This window comes from Malus sylvestris, chromosome 13, assembly GCF_916048215.2.
Source record: "Malus sylvestris chromosome 13, drMalSylv7.2, whole genome shotgun sequence".
Lineage (NCBI taxonomy): Eukaryota > Viridiplantae > Streptophyta > Magnoliopsida > Rosales > Rosaceae > Malus > Malus sylvestris.
Window position 1 is genome coordinate 39,390,071 of NC_062272.1, and position 16,003 is coordinate 39,406,073.

At 37.1% G+C, this 16,003-nt stretch overlaps 1 protein-coding gene across 1 annotated transcript; it reads left to right on the forward strand.

The window, feature by feature from the left end:
- Window positions 1-363: 363 nt before the first annotated feature.
- LOC126595477 (uncharacterized) lies at window positions 364-4,616 on the forward strand. Its single transcript, XM_050261758.1, has 4 exons — window positions 364-1,173; window positions 1,679-1,888; window positions 2,160-2,616; window positions 2,758-4,616. Exons 1-4 carry the CDS (start codon window positions 364-366, stop codon window positions 4,467-4,469), a joined length of 3,189 nt encoding a protein of 1,062 aa, XP_050117715.1. The 3' UTR covers window positions 4,470-4,616.
- Window positions 4,617-16,003: the final 11,387 nt, after the last annotated feature.

Below are 16,003 nucleotides of genomic sequence, written 5' to 3' on the forward strand. Positions count from 1 at the left end.
TTGCAAGTATTTCATGTAATTTTAACCCTATTTGCATAGACGTTAAAAATCCTATCAAGAAATTGGCGCCCTGCCGGGGACTATTTTAGATAAATTTTGTTTAAACTTTTTCTGATAATTTTTTTTTTATATTATTTTTCGCCAAAAAAAAAAAATCAATTTATTTTAACGTTTTTGGGTTATTGCAGATTCTGTAAACTGCATGGTCCAGACTAGATCAGGAACTGCCCAGATTGCACAGTTTGATCCAGAACCTGAACGCACACTGCATAGACAGGAGAGAAAATAATTTGGTTTGGGACTGTGAACTGAGGCACGTTTCTGCAAGAATTGTTTACTAGTTTTGTAGACAATAAAATCACAATGGCGTTGCAATTGCCTGCTGCAGGCAGGCCACTCAGAGAGTCATTGGCTGCTCGAGCCAACGATGTTCCTAATTGTATTGTGTATCCTGCCCAGGAAGATGGCGATTCTTTTGAGATCAAGCACCATATGCTTGAAATTTTACGTACTTTTCGTGGGCTGCCTAACGAGGATGCGAATTTACATGTTGCAAAATTTATCGTGGGTTGCAAAAATATTTTAATCAGGGGTTTTTCTGCCGAGGCTATTAAGTTACGTCTTTTTCCTTTTACTTTGAAGGATAAGGCTGAAACTTGGTTATTCACTCTACCAACGAATAACATTACTACTTGGCAACAATTGCATACAAGATTCCTGAACAAATATTATCCGGCATCCAAGACGTTGAATTACAAGCGGGAGATTATGACATTCACTCAAAAGCCAAACGAAGAATTTCATGAGGCATGGGAGAGATATACAGAGATGTATATAAAATGTCCACATGTTAATATTGATCCAGATACACAAATGAATATTTTCTTTGATGGGCTTAATCCTACATCCAAAAGCCATGTTAATGCATCAGCTGGGGGTTCATTGTCAAATAAATCTGCAAGAGAAGCATTTGAATTATTTGATACAATGGCTACAGAATCTCAACAATGGGCAGCAGAACATTCACAGAAAAAGGGCATTTTTGAGTTATCAGCAGGTTCTCCTAATATGTCTGCACAAATGGAAAAAATGGAGAAGAAAATTGATGCCAAGTTTGATATTATTCTACAACAGATAGCAAATTCTACACAGCAGCAACCACCTGCAGCAACAGTTTGCACTATCTGCAGCATGGCTACACAATATATTGGCCTGTCCACATAAAGAATCTTACCCAGAGCTTGTGGAGCAACATGTTAATATGATGAACAGCTATCAAAGGCCTAGGAATGATGCATATGCAACTCATTACAATCCAGGATGGAGGGATCATCCTAATTTCAAATGGGGTGATAATCAGAATAATTCAAAACCATTCCAGCATGTACAAAAACCTTTTGTGCCATCAAAACCATCCTTGGAAGATCAACTTTCTAAACTGGCAGCTAGAACACAAACATTCATGGAAGGCAGCAATCAAAGAATTTAAAATGTTGAAGCATCAATTAAAAGTTTGGAGCAACAGTTTGGGCAGCTAGCTGCACAAATTTCAAACAGAGAAAAAGGCAAATTTCCTAGTCAAACAGTGCCTAATCCAAGAGGACATGAAGACTGCAATGTTGTTCGGACTTTACGGTGTGGAAAAAGTTATGACAATCGTGCAAACTGTACTGAACAGAATCTGCCTGCAGTGCAGATTACTGCAGAATCTGAAATGCCAACCGCAGAACCTGACAAATCTGCAGAAAAACAGAATCTGCACAGTACAGAAACAGTCCCAAAACAGATTTCTCAACGTGTTTATGATCCTCCACTGTCTTACCCTGAACGTGTAATTCCTAAAGCAAGAGATCAGCAACTCAAAGATTTTATGCAGACATTATCCAAGGTTCAAATCAACATTCCATTGCTGGATGCAATCAAGAAAATACCATCATATGCCAAATTTTTTAAAGAAGTTTGTAGCAGCAAAAAGAAGCTTGCAGATTTGGACAAAGTTGTTTTGACATAACAGTGCAGTTTTGCTACACAAACTACCACCTAAGAAAAAACATCCAGGGAGTTTTAATATTTCTTGTACTATTGGAAATTCTGATTTTAAAAGTGCTTTAATTGATTTAGGTGCAAGTATTAATTTGATGCCTTTTTCTGTTTTCCAGCGATTAGGACAAGGAGATTTAAAGCCTACCTCAATTATACTTCAACTAGCTGACCGTTTAATCACTTATCCAAGAGGTGTTATTGAAGATCTTATTATTAAGGTTGACAATCTTTATCTCCCGGTGGATTTTGTGGTTTTAGACATGGATGAAGACCTTCACACACCTATCATTTTGGGGAGGCCGTTTATGGCAACAGCTAGGACTTTAATTGATGTGGAAGCTGGAACACTAACTTTACGAGTTCAAGACCAATCTGTGGTATTTAATTTGTTTGAGGCAGCAAAACGTCCTGCTGAACAGCAAGATTGTATGCGCATTGATGTGTTAGACAGTATGGTTCAAGATAGTTTTTATGCCAGTTCAACTACAGATCAGTTGCTGCACGTTTTACAAGGGAAAATTGGGACAGATTCTGAAGATGAAGGTGTTCTTGAGTACATTCATGCATTGGACAGTCTGCCCACACAGTTGCCAAGGTTTAGAAATGTTTACGAGAGCTTAGGGGAGCCAAAATAGCCCCTTAAGCCGTCCAGACAGCAGCCACCAAAATTGGAGCTAAAGCCCTTACCAGAACATTTAAAATATGCACATTTAGGGGCTGCAGAAACGCTGCCAGTTATAGTTGCAGCTGATTTAACTCCCACAGAGGAAGATACATTGCTTCGTGTTTTGAGGAAATATCAAGATGCACTAGGATGGACAATTGCCGACATCAAGGGTATTAGCCCAGCAATTTGTATGCATAGAATTTTAATGGAAGACGATGTGAAGCCAACAGTTGATGCTCAACGCCGCCTTAACCCAATTATGAAAGAGGTGGTCAGAACAGAGGTTATGAAATTACTTGATGCAGGTATGATTTATCCTATTTCAGACAGTAAATGGGTGAGTCCTACGCAGGTTGTTCCTAAACGTACTGGCATGACAGTAGTTAAAAATGACAACAATGAGCTTATTCCTACGCGTCTAGCTACAGGCTGGCATATGTGTGTGGATTATAGGAAGCCAAATGCAGGTACACGAAAATACCATTTTCCTCTACCATTTACTGACCAAATGTTAGAAAGATTGGCTGGCAGGGCTTTTTATTGTTTCTTGGATGGCTATTCTGGGTACAATCAGATTCCAATTGCACCAGAGGATCAAGAGAAGACAACATTTACATGCCCATTTGGGACATTTGCCTATCGGAGGATGCCATTTGGATTATGCAATGCACCCGCCACTTTCCAGCGTTGTATGATGAGTATCTTTTCTGGCTTAGTTGAAAGAATTGTGGAAGTTTTTATGGATGATTTTTCTGTGTTTGGAGATTCGTTTGATCAGTGCCTACATAATTTGTCATTGGTTCTTGAGAGATGTCAAGAAACAAATTTAGTGCTGAATTGGGAAAAATGTCATTTTATGGTAAAACAAGGAATTGTTTTGGGTCATTCAATTTCCAGCAAAGGCATTGAAGTTGACAAAGCTAAAATTGATGTGATTGCAAGGTTGCCACCCCCTACATCAGTCAAAGGTGTTAGATCATTTTTGGGACATGCAGGATTTTATCGTCGGTTTATCAAGGATTTCTCCAAGATCAACCGACCTTTGTGCAATTTATTGGCTAAAGATGCACCATTTAACTTCAATGAGGCTTGCTTAGAAGTGTTCAACAAGTTGAAATCACTCCTAACTTCGGCACCCATCATTGCTGCACCCGATTGGGGTTTACCATTTGAATTAATGTGTGATGCTTCAGATTATGCTATTGGGGCAGTTTTAGGACAGCGGAAAGACAAGCTTCCCCATGTCATTTATTATGCAAGTCGTACACTCAATGATGCACAGCTTAACTATGCTACCACAGAGAAGGAATTGTTGGCAGTTGTGTTTGCCTTAGAGAAGTTTCGGTCCTATTTGGTTGGGGCTAAAATAATAGTTTATACTGATCATGCTGCATTAAAATACTTGTTGTCTAAGAAGGATGCAAAGCCTAGGTTGATTCGATGGGTTCTTTTACTCCAAGAATTTGACTTAGAGATTAAAGACAAGAAAGGCAGTGAAAATGTGGTGGCTGACCATTTATCCAGATTAATTATTCCAGCAGCTAAGGAGGCAGATTCTCTACCATTGAGTGAGAGTTTTCCAGATGAGCAGCTCTTTGCTGCCCAAATTAATACACCCTGGTTTGCTAATCTTGTTAATTATTTGGCAACGGGTGTTGTGCATCCCGATTTTTCATTTCAGCAGAAAAAGAAGTTTTTGTCTGATGTCAAGCATTATTTATGGGATGAACCATACTTATACAAGTATTGTCCCGACTAGATTATTCGCAGGTGCATTCCTGAGGCTGAACAAGACAGTGTTTTGCGTTTTGCTCATCAATATGCATGTGGGGGCCATTTTGGACAGAAAAGAACAGCAGAGAAAATTCTGCAAAGTGGGTTGTTTTGGCCTACATTATTTAAAGATGCACATAATTGGTGCAGAGCTTGTGACAGGTGTCAAAGAGTCGGCAACCAATCCAAGAGGAATGAGATGCCCCAGCAAAGTATTCTAATTGTTGAGTTAGTTGATGTTTGGGGTATTGATTTCATGAGACCATTCCCATCATCTCACAGGAATCAGTACATTTTAGTTGATGTGGAATATGTTTCTAAATGGGTCGAGGCTATTGCAACACCAACTAATCAAGGATCAGTGGTACTGAAATTCCTCCAGGGGGTTATATTTCCACGTTTTGGAATTCCACGTGTGATTCTTAGTGATGGGGGGGAAGCATTTTATTAATAAACAGTTTGATGCTTTATTAGCAAAGTATGGGATTACTCATCGCGTGGCCACACCCTATCATCCACAGACATCTGGTCAAGTGGAAGTTTCAAACAGAGAATTAAAGCGGATTTTGGAGAAAATAGTTTGCTCTACACGTAAGGATTGGAGTTTAAAATTAAATGATGCGCTGTGGGCTTACAGGACAGCTTTTAAAACCCCAATTGGGATGTCACCATTTAGACTTGTGTATGGGAAAACATGTCATTTACCTATGGAACTAGAGCACAAAGCGTTTTGGGCCATTAAGGAGCTAAATTTTGCATATGATTCAGCTGGGGAGAAGCGTAAATTAGAGCTCAATGAGCTCTATGAGATTCGTAATGATGCATATGAAAGTTCAAAAATCTACAAAGACAAGACTAAGGCATTTCATGATAGTAAAATCCTTCGCAGGGAATTTTACACAGGGCAAAAGGTGTTGTTTTTCAATTCCAGATTAAAGTTGTTTCCAGGCAAACTTAAGTCACGTTGGACAGGGCCATATGTGGTCACTAAAGTTTATTCGCATGGGGCTATGGAGATAAAAAATGAGATCACAGGTCATGAATTCAAGGTCAATGGTCACAGGCTCAAACCATACTTGGAATCACCCTATGACACAGCACGCGAGTCATTAACTCTGAGGGATCCAGTGACTTAGCCACCAGATTTCTGCAACGTCTAGCTACAGACTTTAAATAAAGCGCTTATTGGGAGGCAACCCAACTTTCTAACTTTTTCTTTACTTTGTTTCGTTTTTCTTTCATTACTTTCAATTTCTAGTTGCATTTAAATTCCTAGGCTGCATTTCACGTTCATTAAAAGTACCCCAAAAAAAAAAAAAAAAACAACAAAACAAAACACAAAAAAAAAAAAAAAAACAAAAATATTACTTTTACTTGTTTTATTTTAGTCTACTGATAGTACTTCTACATTATATCCCTGATTTCAGCACTTGGGTTTTTCTTTGCAGACAGCAAACATGGCAAACCAGACCAACAAGAATTAATGCACAGAGAGATTATTTTAGCCTGAATCATGCATCCATTGAGCAGATCCACCTTCACATCAACCACATATGTGATTCACATAGCAGGGATGAGATGTTATACCTTCTTGATTTGCTAAGCGGCCACTCGAGTTTTGTCATCCAGCTGCTTTTGCCGATCTGGGGTATTTCCTGCCACAATGCAATCAAATGTTTGAGTTCAGTCGCAGTTAACCCTATATCTTTCTTATATTCGAAGGTTCCAAGGATGCCATTATTTAAGTTTGGGGGTAGTTCATTCTCTGTCCTCAGCACGGTTCAAGTCCAAATGGTCCATACATATGTTCAGGGGTGCCCAGATTTTTATTCAGTTCTATTACGGGGAGACAATGTTCAAAAGTCCGCCATCATCATTCACATCCAGATCAACATTTTATTTCTTGTCGCATTCTCAAAGTTCCAATTCTCAGTTTCGAAATATCACCAGAAAGATGTGTTGACGCCATACATGCGCTAAGTAACATGAGAACAGAGGGATGCGTTTTATACCTGTTGCAGTCACAAGAGCTTGACCGTTGATTTTTCCTTTGTGATTTGTTGGATTTACAGCTCGAGTGTGTACTTCTCTCGGTTATCAACTCCATCCGAGCTGCATATACACAGAGACGGACATTTCAGATATGCAGGGACATTCCACCATTCTTTGCATCGCCAAGGTAGAAAATACGAGAATCGCCGCAACCACACACAGATCTCACACATGCAAGACTAGCACAGTCGTTTAAGGGCAGGTATATTTACCTTTGGTTTTCGATGTGTGTCCTTTCTCTCTTGTGTGCTATCGTTCTTCAAGCCCTCAGAGTCAATTCCTGTGCATAAATCAGACACTAAAGTATTATCTTTCTTCGCCTTGTGGTCATGCAAATACACGACAATGGAGCACAAACGCTAAATTAAAACCGAAGTTTGGGGGTGACTGTTTTACCTACAGAACAGAGGAGTCTCGGATGATCGACATTGGATCTATAACTTTTGGGTGTTGATATGTCTCCCTTGTTGTAGATCCGTGGCCTCTCGCAACAACAAAATGCATGCATGTGTTAGATCTTGTTTCCTTTCACCCAAATACATCACGCTAACACGGAAGTAACACAAATTGAGGAGGATTTTTACCTTCAACATCTTCCCTTTTCAGCTTACTCTACCACGGCTCGGGACTCACAGAGGTTTGTTTGTCGCGGTTCTGGAAGACTACGGAGACAGCTCTTCGAGAGGATGCAAGAGTTGCTGTGACATGGCGGTTTGACTTACTGGTTGGGTTGCGAGTTTTGAACATGGCAAGAGCTCCGTGAGTCTCTTTGGATTTTTCTAGAGAGAGGGAGACGGAAAATTTTTTCATTTCAGAGAGAAGGTTTTGTTCTGGAGGTATAGCTTGTGAGAAATGATACAGCTTATGGATTCTAAAAAGAAAAACCATCTGACATGACAATGGGTGCCCTTTCAGCGTCTCCATTGGAATCCTAAGGTGTTCCTTACACGGATGTATGACATGTGTTTTCATCGTGTGGCTCTGTGTATATTTCTGTGAGGATTGTTTTGAAATGGGGTACTCCAAAGCCGTTTGGCTCTCGATTTGGTGAAAAGCAAAGACCCGTTTGGGCTCATTGACTGACAAGGACAAGATTGCTCGTGTCTTTTCTTATTCAGACATGGGAACTCACACATTACCACTTTCCAATGCACATGCCAGCTGCATGCCATTCCAATTTCACATAAGCATCCAATGTTCCTTTCGGCTTTTTGGTTTGTTGGCTTTTTGATTTGTTAAGTCAGGTGATTTTTTTTTTTTTTTCCTTTGTTTTTTTTGTTCTATTCTTTATTTCATTTTTTTTCTTTGTTTCATTTTTTTCTTTTATTTCATTTTCTTCTTTTTCTTTTAGTTTTTGGTCTAGACTTTTGTTTATATCTTTTCTAGTTTTGCTTTTCGTTTTTTTTAGTTTATATTTATTTTCCACACCTTGAGGACAAAGTGTGAAATAAGTTTGGGGGTGGGAAAGTAGTAAAAATTTAGGGTTTTTATTTTGTGTCAGTTAAATTTTTTAGTTTTTAAGCTAATATCCATAGATTATTTTAAACATTAGAACAAATGGACATTGTAAAGATTAAACCCACAGTAGAGTCTTTTCTATTTATCGTTACTTAGACACTAATTCACGAATTATACTTTGACAATTGCACATCACACCAACATGGTTTGTGGGGAGTGAGATTGAAACACTTGCTTTTTGTCCAAGTGTATTTTTATTTTTGTTCTAAATAAAGTAAAGTTAGTATGTGTTATAAAGTAATAATTGTCTCACCCGAGGTTCTGCCTAGTAACCGGGCCAGTCCTGCCTAATCAGCAGTGATTCTCGCGTCAAACGGTAGAATTTTGGCATGAGGCAGGGTGGTTAGTTGGTTTCGTAGCCTTTTCAGCTCGGGTTAATAAGTCCTTAGGGGTGTTCTACACCTAGTGCCCTAAAGCCCTAGTGGTTTGGGAGTCATTGACCTAAAGCTCGCTACATGGGTTGGATAGAAAGCTTAAGTGAACCGACATTGCACGACCACTACTGTTACTGAAAAAAAAAATGGAATCAATTGAAGAGAAAAAGAAAAATAGTTATATTTAAAGTTAATATATGTGAAGTATGAATAAAGGGATGAGAGGTAAGAGTTTTGGTCGAGTCTCTTTAACTATGTTGGTTCACTTTACACCAAAGGAAATTTGTGAATTCTTTTCTAATTGATTCTAAATGGCTTAGACTCTGTGGTGGGATTGGTTGAAACTTTTGAAAAGATGTTCTGATTTTTAACATTTTCTATGGATTGCAACTTGAAAGTGAGAATTTTGTTTTAGCTAAGTTTTAGTTAAGTGTCCAGTTTGTTAGTTTTTATTTTTGTTTTCTAGTTTTATTTTGCTTGAGGACAAGCAAAAAGCTAAGTTTGGGGGTATTTTGATAAGTGAATTTTATATTATATATTTAACCCTATTCTTGGTATATTTTGGTTAATATTTTGGAAGAATTTTGATACTTTGAATTGTATTTTCAATATAGGACTTTCGACTTCCTCTATAACAAAACATGGACAAATGGACGAATTTTGGAGTAATTCCAGTTGGAGGACGTTCGTGAGTTACTTAGCTTGGTCGTATCAAAATTTGGGATTTTTTCCATCAAGCGGTTATTTGCTGGCGATAAAATAAAGGAGCGATGCGCGGTGCTGGAAAATGACGTTTCTGGGCTTAAAGTGCGTTTTTGGAGCCCAAGATGACCTCGGATGGTTTCGTGGCCTTCTGGAGATGTGTTCGGAAGGTCCTTATCTTTAAAACAAGATATCTTGGGCCGGATTGGGAGGAGATCTGAGGCTAAAACGTGGCTGGCCAAATACTTGGCAGATTCTCCTAGTTTAATTAGGGTTTTATTTTCTAAGATATTTTATTATTTTTCTTAGTTTCCTAGTTGGAATAAAAAACCTATGTCTTAGGGTTTGTGGGGGCGGAGCAAATATATTGCTTGGGCCGTCTACAGTTTTAGACTACGCTTATTATTATTCAACTTCAGAGACAAAGAACTTGGCTAGGGTTCTTGGAGATTTTCTACTTCAAGGTGCTTTCATTCCTTTTATTTGTAATAATATTTTCTATGATTTCAATTATGAATATGCATAACTAATTCCTTTTGCTAGGGCGAAGCCTTGAGCCTTAGCATGAATATGTAATTTTTATTTAATTGCTTACGATTGACTGCGTGCGCACTTTGAATTATTGATCACTGTTTTAAACTATCTAATTATCTTGATGATTGGCCACCATTAGGATGTTTAGACAAGTAATTGGATGCAATTCGGTCGGAATATCACCGGAGGATTGAGTATTGCTTCTTGTGATTAATAATTGTAATTCCACCTAAGGCGAATATCACGTTCTTAGGGGTTGCATGGTTCTTAAAAAGGTTTTCATAAAACTTCATGAGTCTTGCATGTTCATATTCGATCTGAATATCACAGACGGATTGCATGTTAGATATATGTTCTTGCTTGAATATCACGAGGAGAATATATATTAGGAAAACCTAACCTTCGAAGTAGCATGTGTAAATCGTAAGTAATTGGTAGAAATTCATAAGATTGCTAGGTGATGGTGGAACCCTAGTGCCTTTAGAAATTAGTATTTAAAAATCTTTTCTTCGATTATATTAGTTTTTAATTAAAATTCGTTTTTAATTCATCAAATCTCAAACTCTATTTTCTCAAGTTTTAATTCTAAGTATTTTGATTAGGAATTGTTTCTACATAAATTATCCAAATAGTCCTTAAGGAAAACGACCTTGCATGAGCATCTATACTACAATATCCTTGTATTCTTGCAAGTATTTCATGTGATTTTGACCCTATTTGCATAGACTTTAAAAATCCTATCATTGGGATTAGTCACTACCTTGCAATCAATTAGATTCCAAAGCATCCATCTATGACCAACTCGTAATTTATGTTTTTAAGCATCGTTATATTCTAAACAGTTAACACTACCACATCATCTCTACTATAGAGACAATCAATTAGATTACAATAATCCAATTATTCATTAATAAAGAACAATTTTTTGTCAAACAAAACATTCATCCATCTCGTATCATGATGGAATTAAGTTCCTTTATTCAAATTGAAATGTAATGACAATCTTTGTTTTCCAATTTCTTTGGTAGTTCATATGAGGATGTAAGTACAATCTGCTTTCGCAGAGATCTATATTTGATTCACGTTCCGAATGTGAAGTACTTTTCTTCTCTCATTTATCTTCTACTTCTTATTAGCCACACTTTTATAACGATTGTAAAACATAGTTACTAATACGAAATCAAGCATTCAAGTAGAAGAACCAACTATTTTAAACTATTCAAGAACAATTTACAACACCTTCGAAAGGTGTGTTCTTGACACTTGTAAGACATTTCTTGCAAATACCCCTTCCAATGTCCATCCTTTCATAAAGAAAGTTTGTTCTATTGGAGTTATTTTGCCTTCTTCATCTAACTTGTCCTTTGACTACAATAGTCATGGTCCCTAAACTCCCACTATCTCTATTGAAACTTATTTCAATTGTGTTTATACACATCAAACAATTTGGAGACTGTGCGGTTACTTTTCACTATATAATTTACTATAAACTTAGTGAACCATTTGGATAGGGACTCAAAGGTGAAGTCCTTGCCTCGTTTTCGTCTCTTGAAGTGGTTTAACACTTCAACATTCAATGATTCAAAATCATCATAAGTCCATGTTGATGGACTATTTTTGTCAATCAACCATTATGTTCTAAACATAATTACAAACTTTCAAGAGTTGTTCAAGGCAACTCTTATTTCTTCATACAACAATTTGTAAGTGAAGAATCATGGCACATAAAGTGTCTATGCCCTTGTGCTTACTTCTCAAGTTCCTTGTTCATTTAACAAAGAAACAAGCATTAGTGTTTGCGTTAACTCAGGGTTGTTCAAAGCAATTCTTATTTCTTCATACAACGATTTGTAAGTGAAGAATTATGACACTAAAAGTGTTGCCCTCTTTATGATAGACTTATCTAACATGTTCTTCCAATGATACATTATCAATAGGAAGATTGTGAGGATGAGACTACTTAGGTACATATACAATCCATTCAAGACAGTCTATGGGATTGTGGTACCAAGTCCAGAAACTAAAGCCTTCAGCTTTTCTTTGTCAATTTTTGGATAGCATTTGCAAATATATCGGTAAATGAATAGATAACAAATATAAACTGATTGATTTTAAGCCATTTGATCCGGGTCTTTAAATCAAATAGTACCACCCACTATTTTTGGAAAATTCCATATCCCTCATCGGAATTCGAGAGTTTTGGAGGAAACTCTTACTAGATTATGGGAGGCTCACTATTACCAACCCCACCTCACAATTATATGATATTGGCTAGCGTTAATAATAATGAGAGAGTACACTTACTCATTTACATCTCATGTAAGTACCCATCTAGTTTGGCCTCTAGAGAATGATGCCTTAGAATTATATTATGTTGGCGTCATTGCACTTAGTTAAGTCATTCCCACCATGCCAGTTCGTGTAGGGGTTCAAGCCTAGCCTCATAATTATATCATGTTGGCTAAACTCGTTGCCTACCTCACTTCATCATGTATGTATATAGAACTCCTCCTGAGTGTAAGCACATACTTTGTACTCCCCCATTATAGGGTGAAGTTGGTGTATGAGTCACAAACGATTGGAGCCTACCACGGTGGAAGGCCACGAAAGAGTGTTCAAAGCACTCTCACACTTGTCAACTTAATAATGGTTTGCTTGAGGGTTTTAGGTCTCATCACATATAAGCATGCATTTTAATCACATTAAAAAAATTTTGTCCTATCAAAACTATTTGTCCATTTGATTGATTTAGTGGTATATGATACTCCCACTATGCTTGTAAAATGGTTTTTAAAGCAAGAATATATGGTACTACTAACATAAGCTTTGCATTCATTGATGGACTATATAGTTGCCTTAGGGCCTTAGGATAACTATGAACCTTTGATTCGATCCAACACGAGCCTAGTGTTGGATCTCGGTCTAGGAATGGTGATTGATTTTAGTTACACGTTTAATCACATTAAAGCGTGTTTTCTTATTGGGTGTTGGACCCTACTACTCCAATTTCATGCATATCAAATAAAACAAGGAAAATGGTACTTCAAAGTAAAGAAGAGCTTATGCTCTTTTACAACATTTGATCAAAACATATTACTTTAAAGTAAAGAAGAGCTTATGCTCTTTTACAACATTTTATCATATCAAATTACAACCAAAATCTAATCTACACATTCCCATGGTTCAAACAAATTTGAGAGACGGCCTTTCACATAGCTCAATTATCGTAGGCTTAGGTTCATAATCACCCTTTAATTAATTAATGCTTTAACTAATTAAACTTGAATGCTACATTGTCATTTGGTTTTTGTATCCATAGAATTGATTTAGATGGAGCTAAATGAAATGAAAATCCAATTATCATTTAAGGATACAAAACTATTTTGTTCTCAACTAATTTGGGCCAAATGCAATAACCTCAACTTTTTGGGCTATATTGCAAAACATAAACTTTTGAGGTCACTTTGTAAAAACACAAAAGTCCACTACTTCATGTAATTACAACTAGAACCCAAAAATTTCATCAAATAAAAAAACTTCATTAAAGGAGCAAAACAATTTGTCCTTTAGTGATTTTGGGCCTTTACGTAAAAACGTAAACTTTAGGGTCAAAGCACAAAAACACAAAAGTATCAAAACTTTATGTAATTGCATAAATGCCCTAAAAGTACTCCCTTTGAAGGAGTGGCCGGTCATGGTAGTGTGAGGGAGTGGTCTTTGATGAAAAACAAAGTCTTAAAGTCAAGCATGTTGAAAAGGTGATGGGTATGGTGTTGAAAAAAATAGGTATGGGTGTGTAAGATAAGTACCAATCATGTACAAAAAATTCAAACATATTTTCAACTTTCAATCACACTTTCAAAAATTTCTTGTGATTGAAAAGTCTCACCAACCAACACAAAACAAAGACTTTATGTAATCAACCAAAACTTTGAATCAAAATACCAAACCTTTTGTTCTTGGTATGAACAAGGCAAGAACATTGAAGAACATCCATGAAAACCCATAAGAGCTCAATGAATGTTTTCACTTAATAAAACTCAAATTTGCACTACTCAAAAGGGGGTTAACATCCTAGGGTACTTAGGGGGTTCCAAAAGTCACTTTAAAACACTTTTAACAAGACAAACATGAACCCAAAAATCCACCCTTTGGATTTGGCCAAATTTCCCCAGAAACAATGCACCAAATTTTTGCTCCAAAATTCATGCTCGTATGAACTACATCTACAACATTTGAGATGACAAATTTTCTAGCAAAATTTACATTCAAAGAAGAAAGATTAGAGCTTGTAACAATTACAACTTTCAAATCAAAGACTATGAACTACAAAACCCAAAAGGATTCACAAACTACTAAACCTAGTCTCTGATACCACTTGAAGGGAAAATTTGTGAAAACAAGTTCATTTGAGCAACATCTACAACATGCAATTAACAATTAAAGGTGGAATCATGCTTGTATGCACTCAAAAACAAAACTATAACCCATCAAAATTCAAAGACTAGTAGTTATGGTGAACCAAGACTCAACTCAAGAACAAAGTGAGTTGAGAAATCTTATACCTTTGTTGATTCCTCTTTGCATAAGCAAAGGCTAATCACCCAAGGAGAGGGCCTTCATTCCTTGCTTCTTAGCTCCATGGATTTCTTGGAGGAGAATGGTTGAAAGGATTCTCCAAGTTCCCAAACTAGAGAACCTCTAATTTTTCCACACCAAGGAGAGCATTGATGAGGAGATGAGTGACCTAGAGGAAGGAATATTGCTAGCTATGTTCCTCGAGGGTGGCTGGCCTCTTAGAGAGAAATGGAGAGTTTGTGTTCTCTCCAATTTCCTCAAAGAAAACCCTAATGATGAAATGGCTATGAAGTTGCCTTTATACCATCTCACAATGGAGTTGCAAACTTTCAATAAAGGCAAGTTTCCTACCCTTCTCTATATGGCCGGCCTTAAGGGTTCATTGGGCTTTCAAGCCCTTTGTGTTTTCAAATTGTCATACAACTTGAGTTAATCGGCTTGACATTCAAATCCAATTGGGCCTTGCGGCCCAAAACTAACCCGAGGTCTATAACAAACATATTTGTTTGATTAATTAACATATTAATTAATTAATCCTAGTCATAAATAATAACATTTAATTATTCTTACTTATCTTCGTTGTTTCTTCAATCTCTACCTTACACGGTGTACGATCCATTAGGTTCCTTTTAGTGAGGCATTGGGTGATTAGAACTCTTCGAATCGATTGTGAATTGAAACATACTTTCAATTCTCCCGTTAGTGTTTATACACATTTAGGGCATCCACAAACCATGAGTGACACCTAGAAGTATTTCATGGGTACCCAAGCTAATCAGAAGAGGTGGAGAACCTATTCAGTTTAGGATTACAATGCAATACGGTCTTTCTCTAATACAATACTCTTGACCACATTGTTTGGTTTGATAGTTCATTCATGTCTACTATCCAATGTGATTCTCGTACTTATATGATTACCTTGAACGTGCTTTGGAATGACTTCCTAAATCTCATTCATACTCTGGCCAGAGATTCTTAATCATATCATAGAGTATTCTCCCTCAAACGGTTTGAAGGTTAGAGATCCCTTGTTACGCATTCACTTGCCTCCATGGCTAAGTGGCTTAACCCCAACCATGCCGTGAACACCCTTTGACGGAATGACTTTGACATGGTCAAAGATCAAGGACCTAACCAGAAGACAACTATGATGCCTTAGGTCAAATGACTACTTTGCATTATCCCAACCATGAGTTCTCATGTGACATGAGTATGAGAACTGCTTGTTGATCGCGTTCAGTGGACTCAATCTCTATTTAGTTCCTACGTACTTGTCTTGGTGTCAGTCATACCAATGACTCGAGATCAGTCACTCTCCCTAAGAGAAGACATAACATGTACTGATCTTAACGGACTGTCAATGCCCAATTGGCAATCCTATGATCATGAACATTTAGGATATGTATAAGAAAGAGAATGGTCTCATGAATCTAACTCTTTAGATCACATTCTCCAAATTACTTATTTCTTGGACTTATCGTTTAAGCATATAACATTTATATGAGACGACTTCAAATAATAATCTTTGCCCTTTATATTAAACTAGATTAGTTTGACATGTGAAATGTCCATAAAGTATCATCATATGGTTGGTTTTAGGGCACATTTCCAACAAATGGGAGATTTTCCCAAGCATTCCTTCACATTGCTAAATGTGGACCAATAGTGCTCTGACCTAGCAAAGATGCCATTAATCCGCATCATCTTTAATGGAGGTTCAGTGTTGGCTTCCGCTACTTGGATATGCCATGCAACTGGTTTG

Bases quoted from the DNA above. Each gene is read 5' to 3' on its own strand.
- LOC126595477 (XM_050261758.1), top strand. From the start codon at position 364: ATGGCGTTGCAATTGCCTGCTGCAGGCAGGCCACTCAGAGAGTCATTG. The intron at 1,174-1,678 runs GTTTGCACTATC...TGTACTGAACAG, and splicing joins AGCAACCACCTGCAGCAACA to AATCTGCCTGCAGTGCAGAT. The intron at 1,889-2,159 runs GTTCAAATCAAC...TCTGTTTTCCAG, and splicing joins TTATGCAGACATTATCCAAG to CGATTAGGACAAGGAGATTT.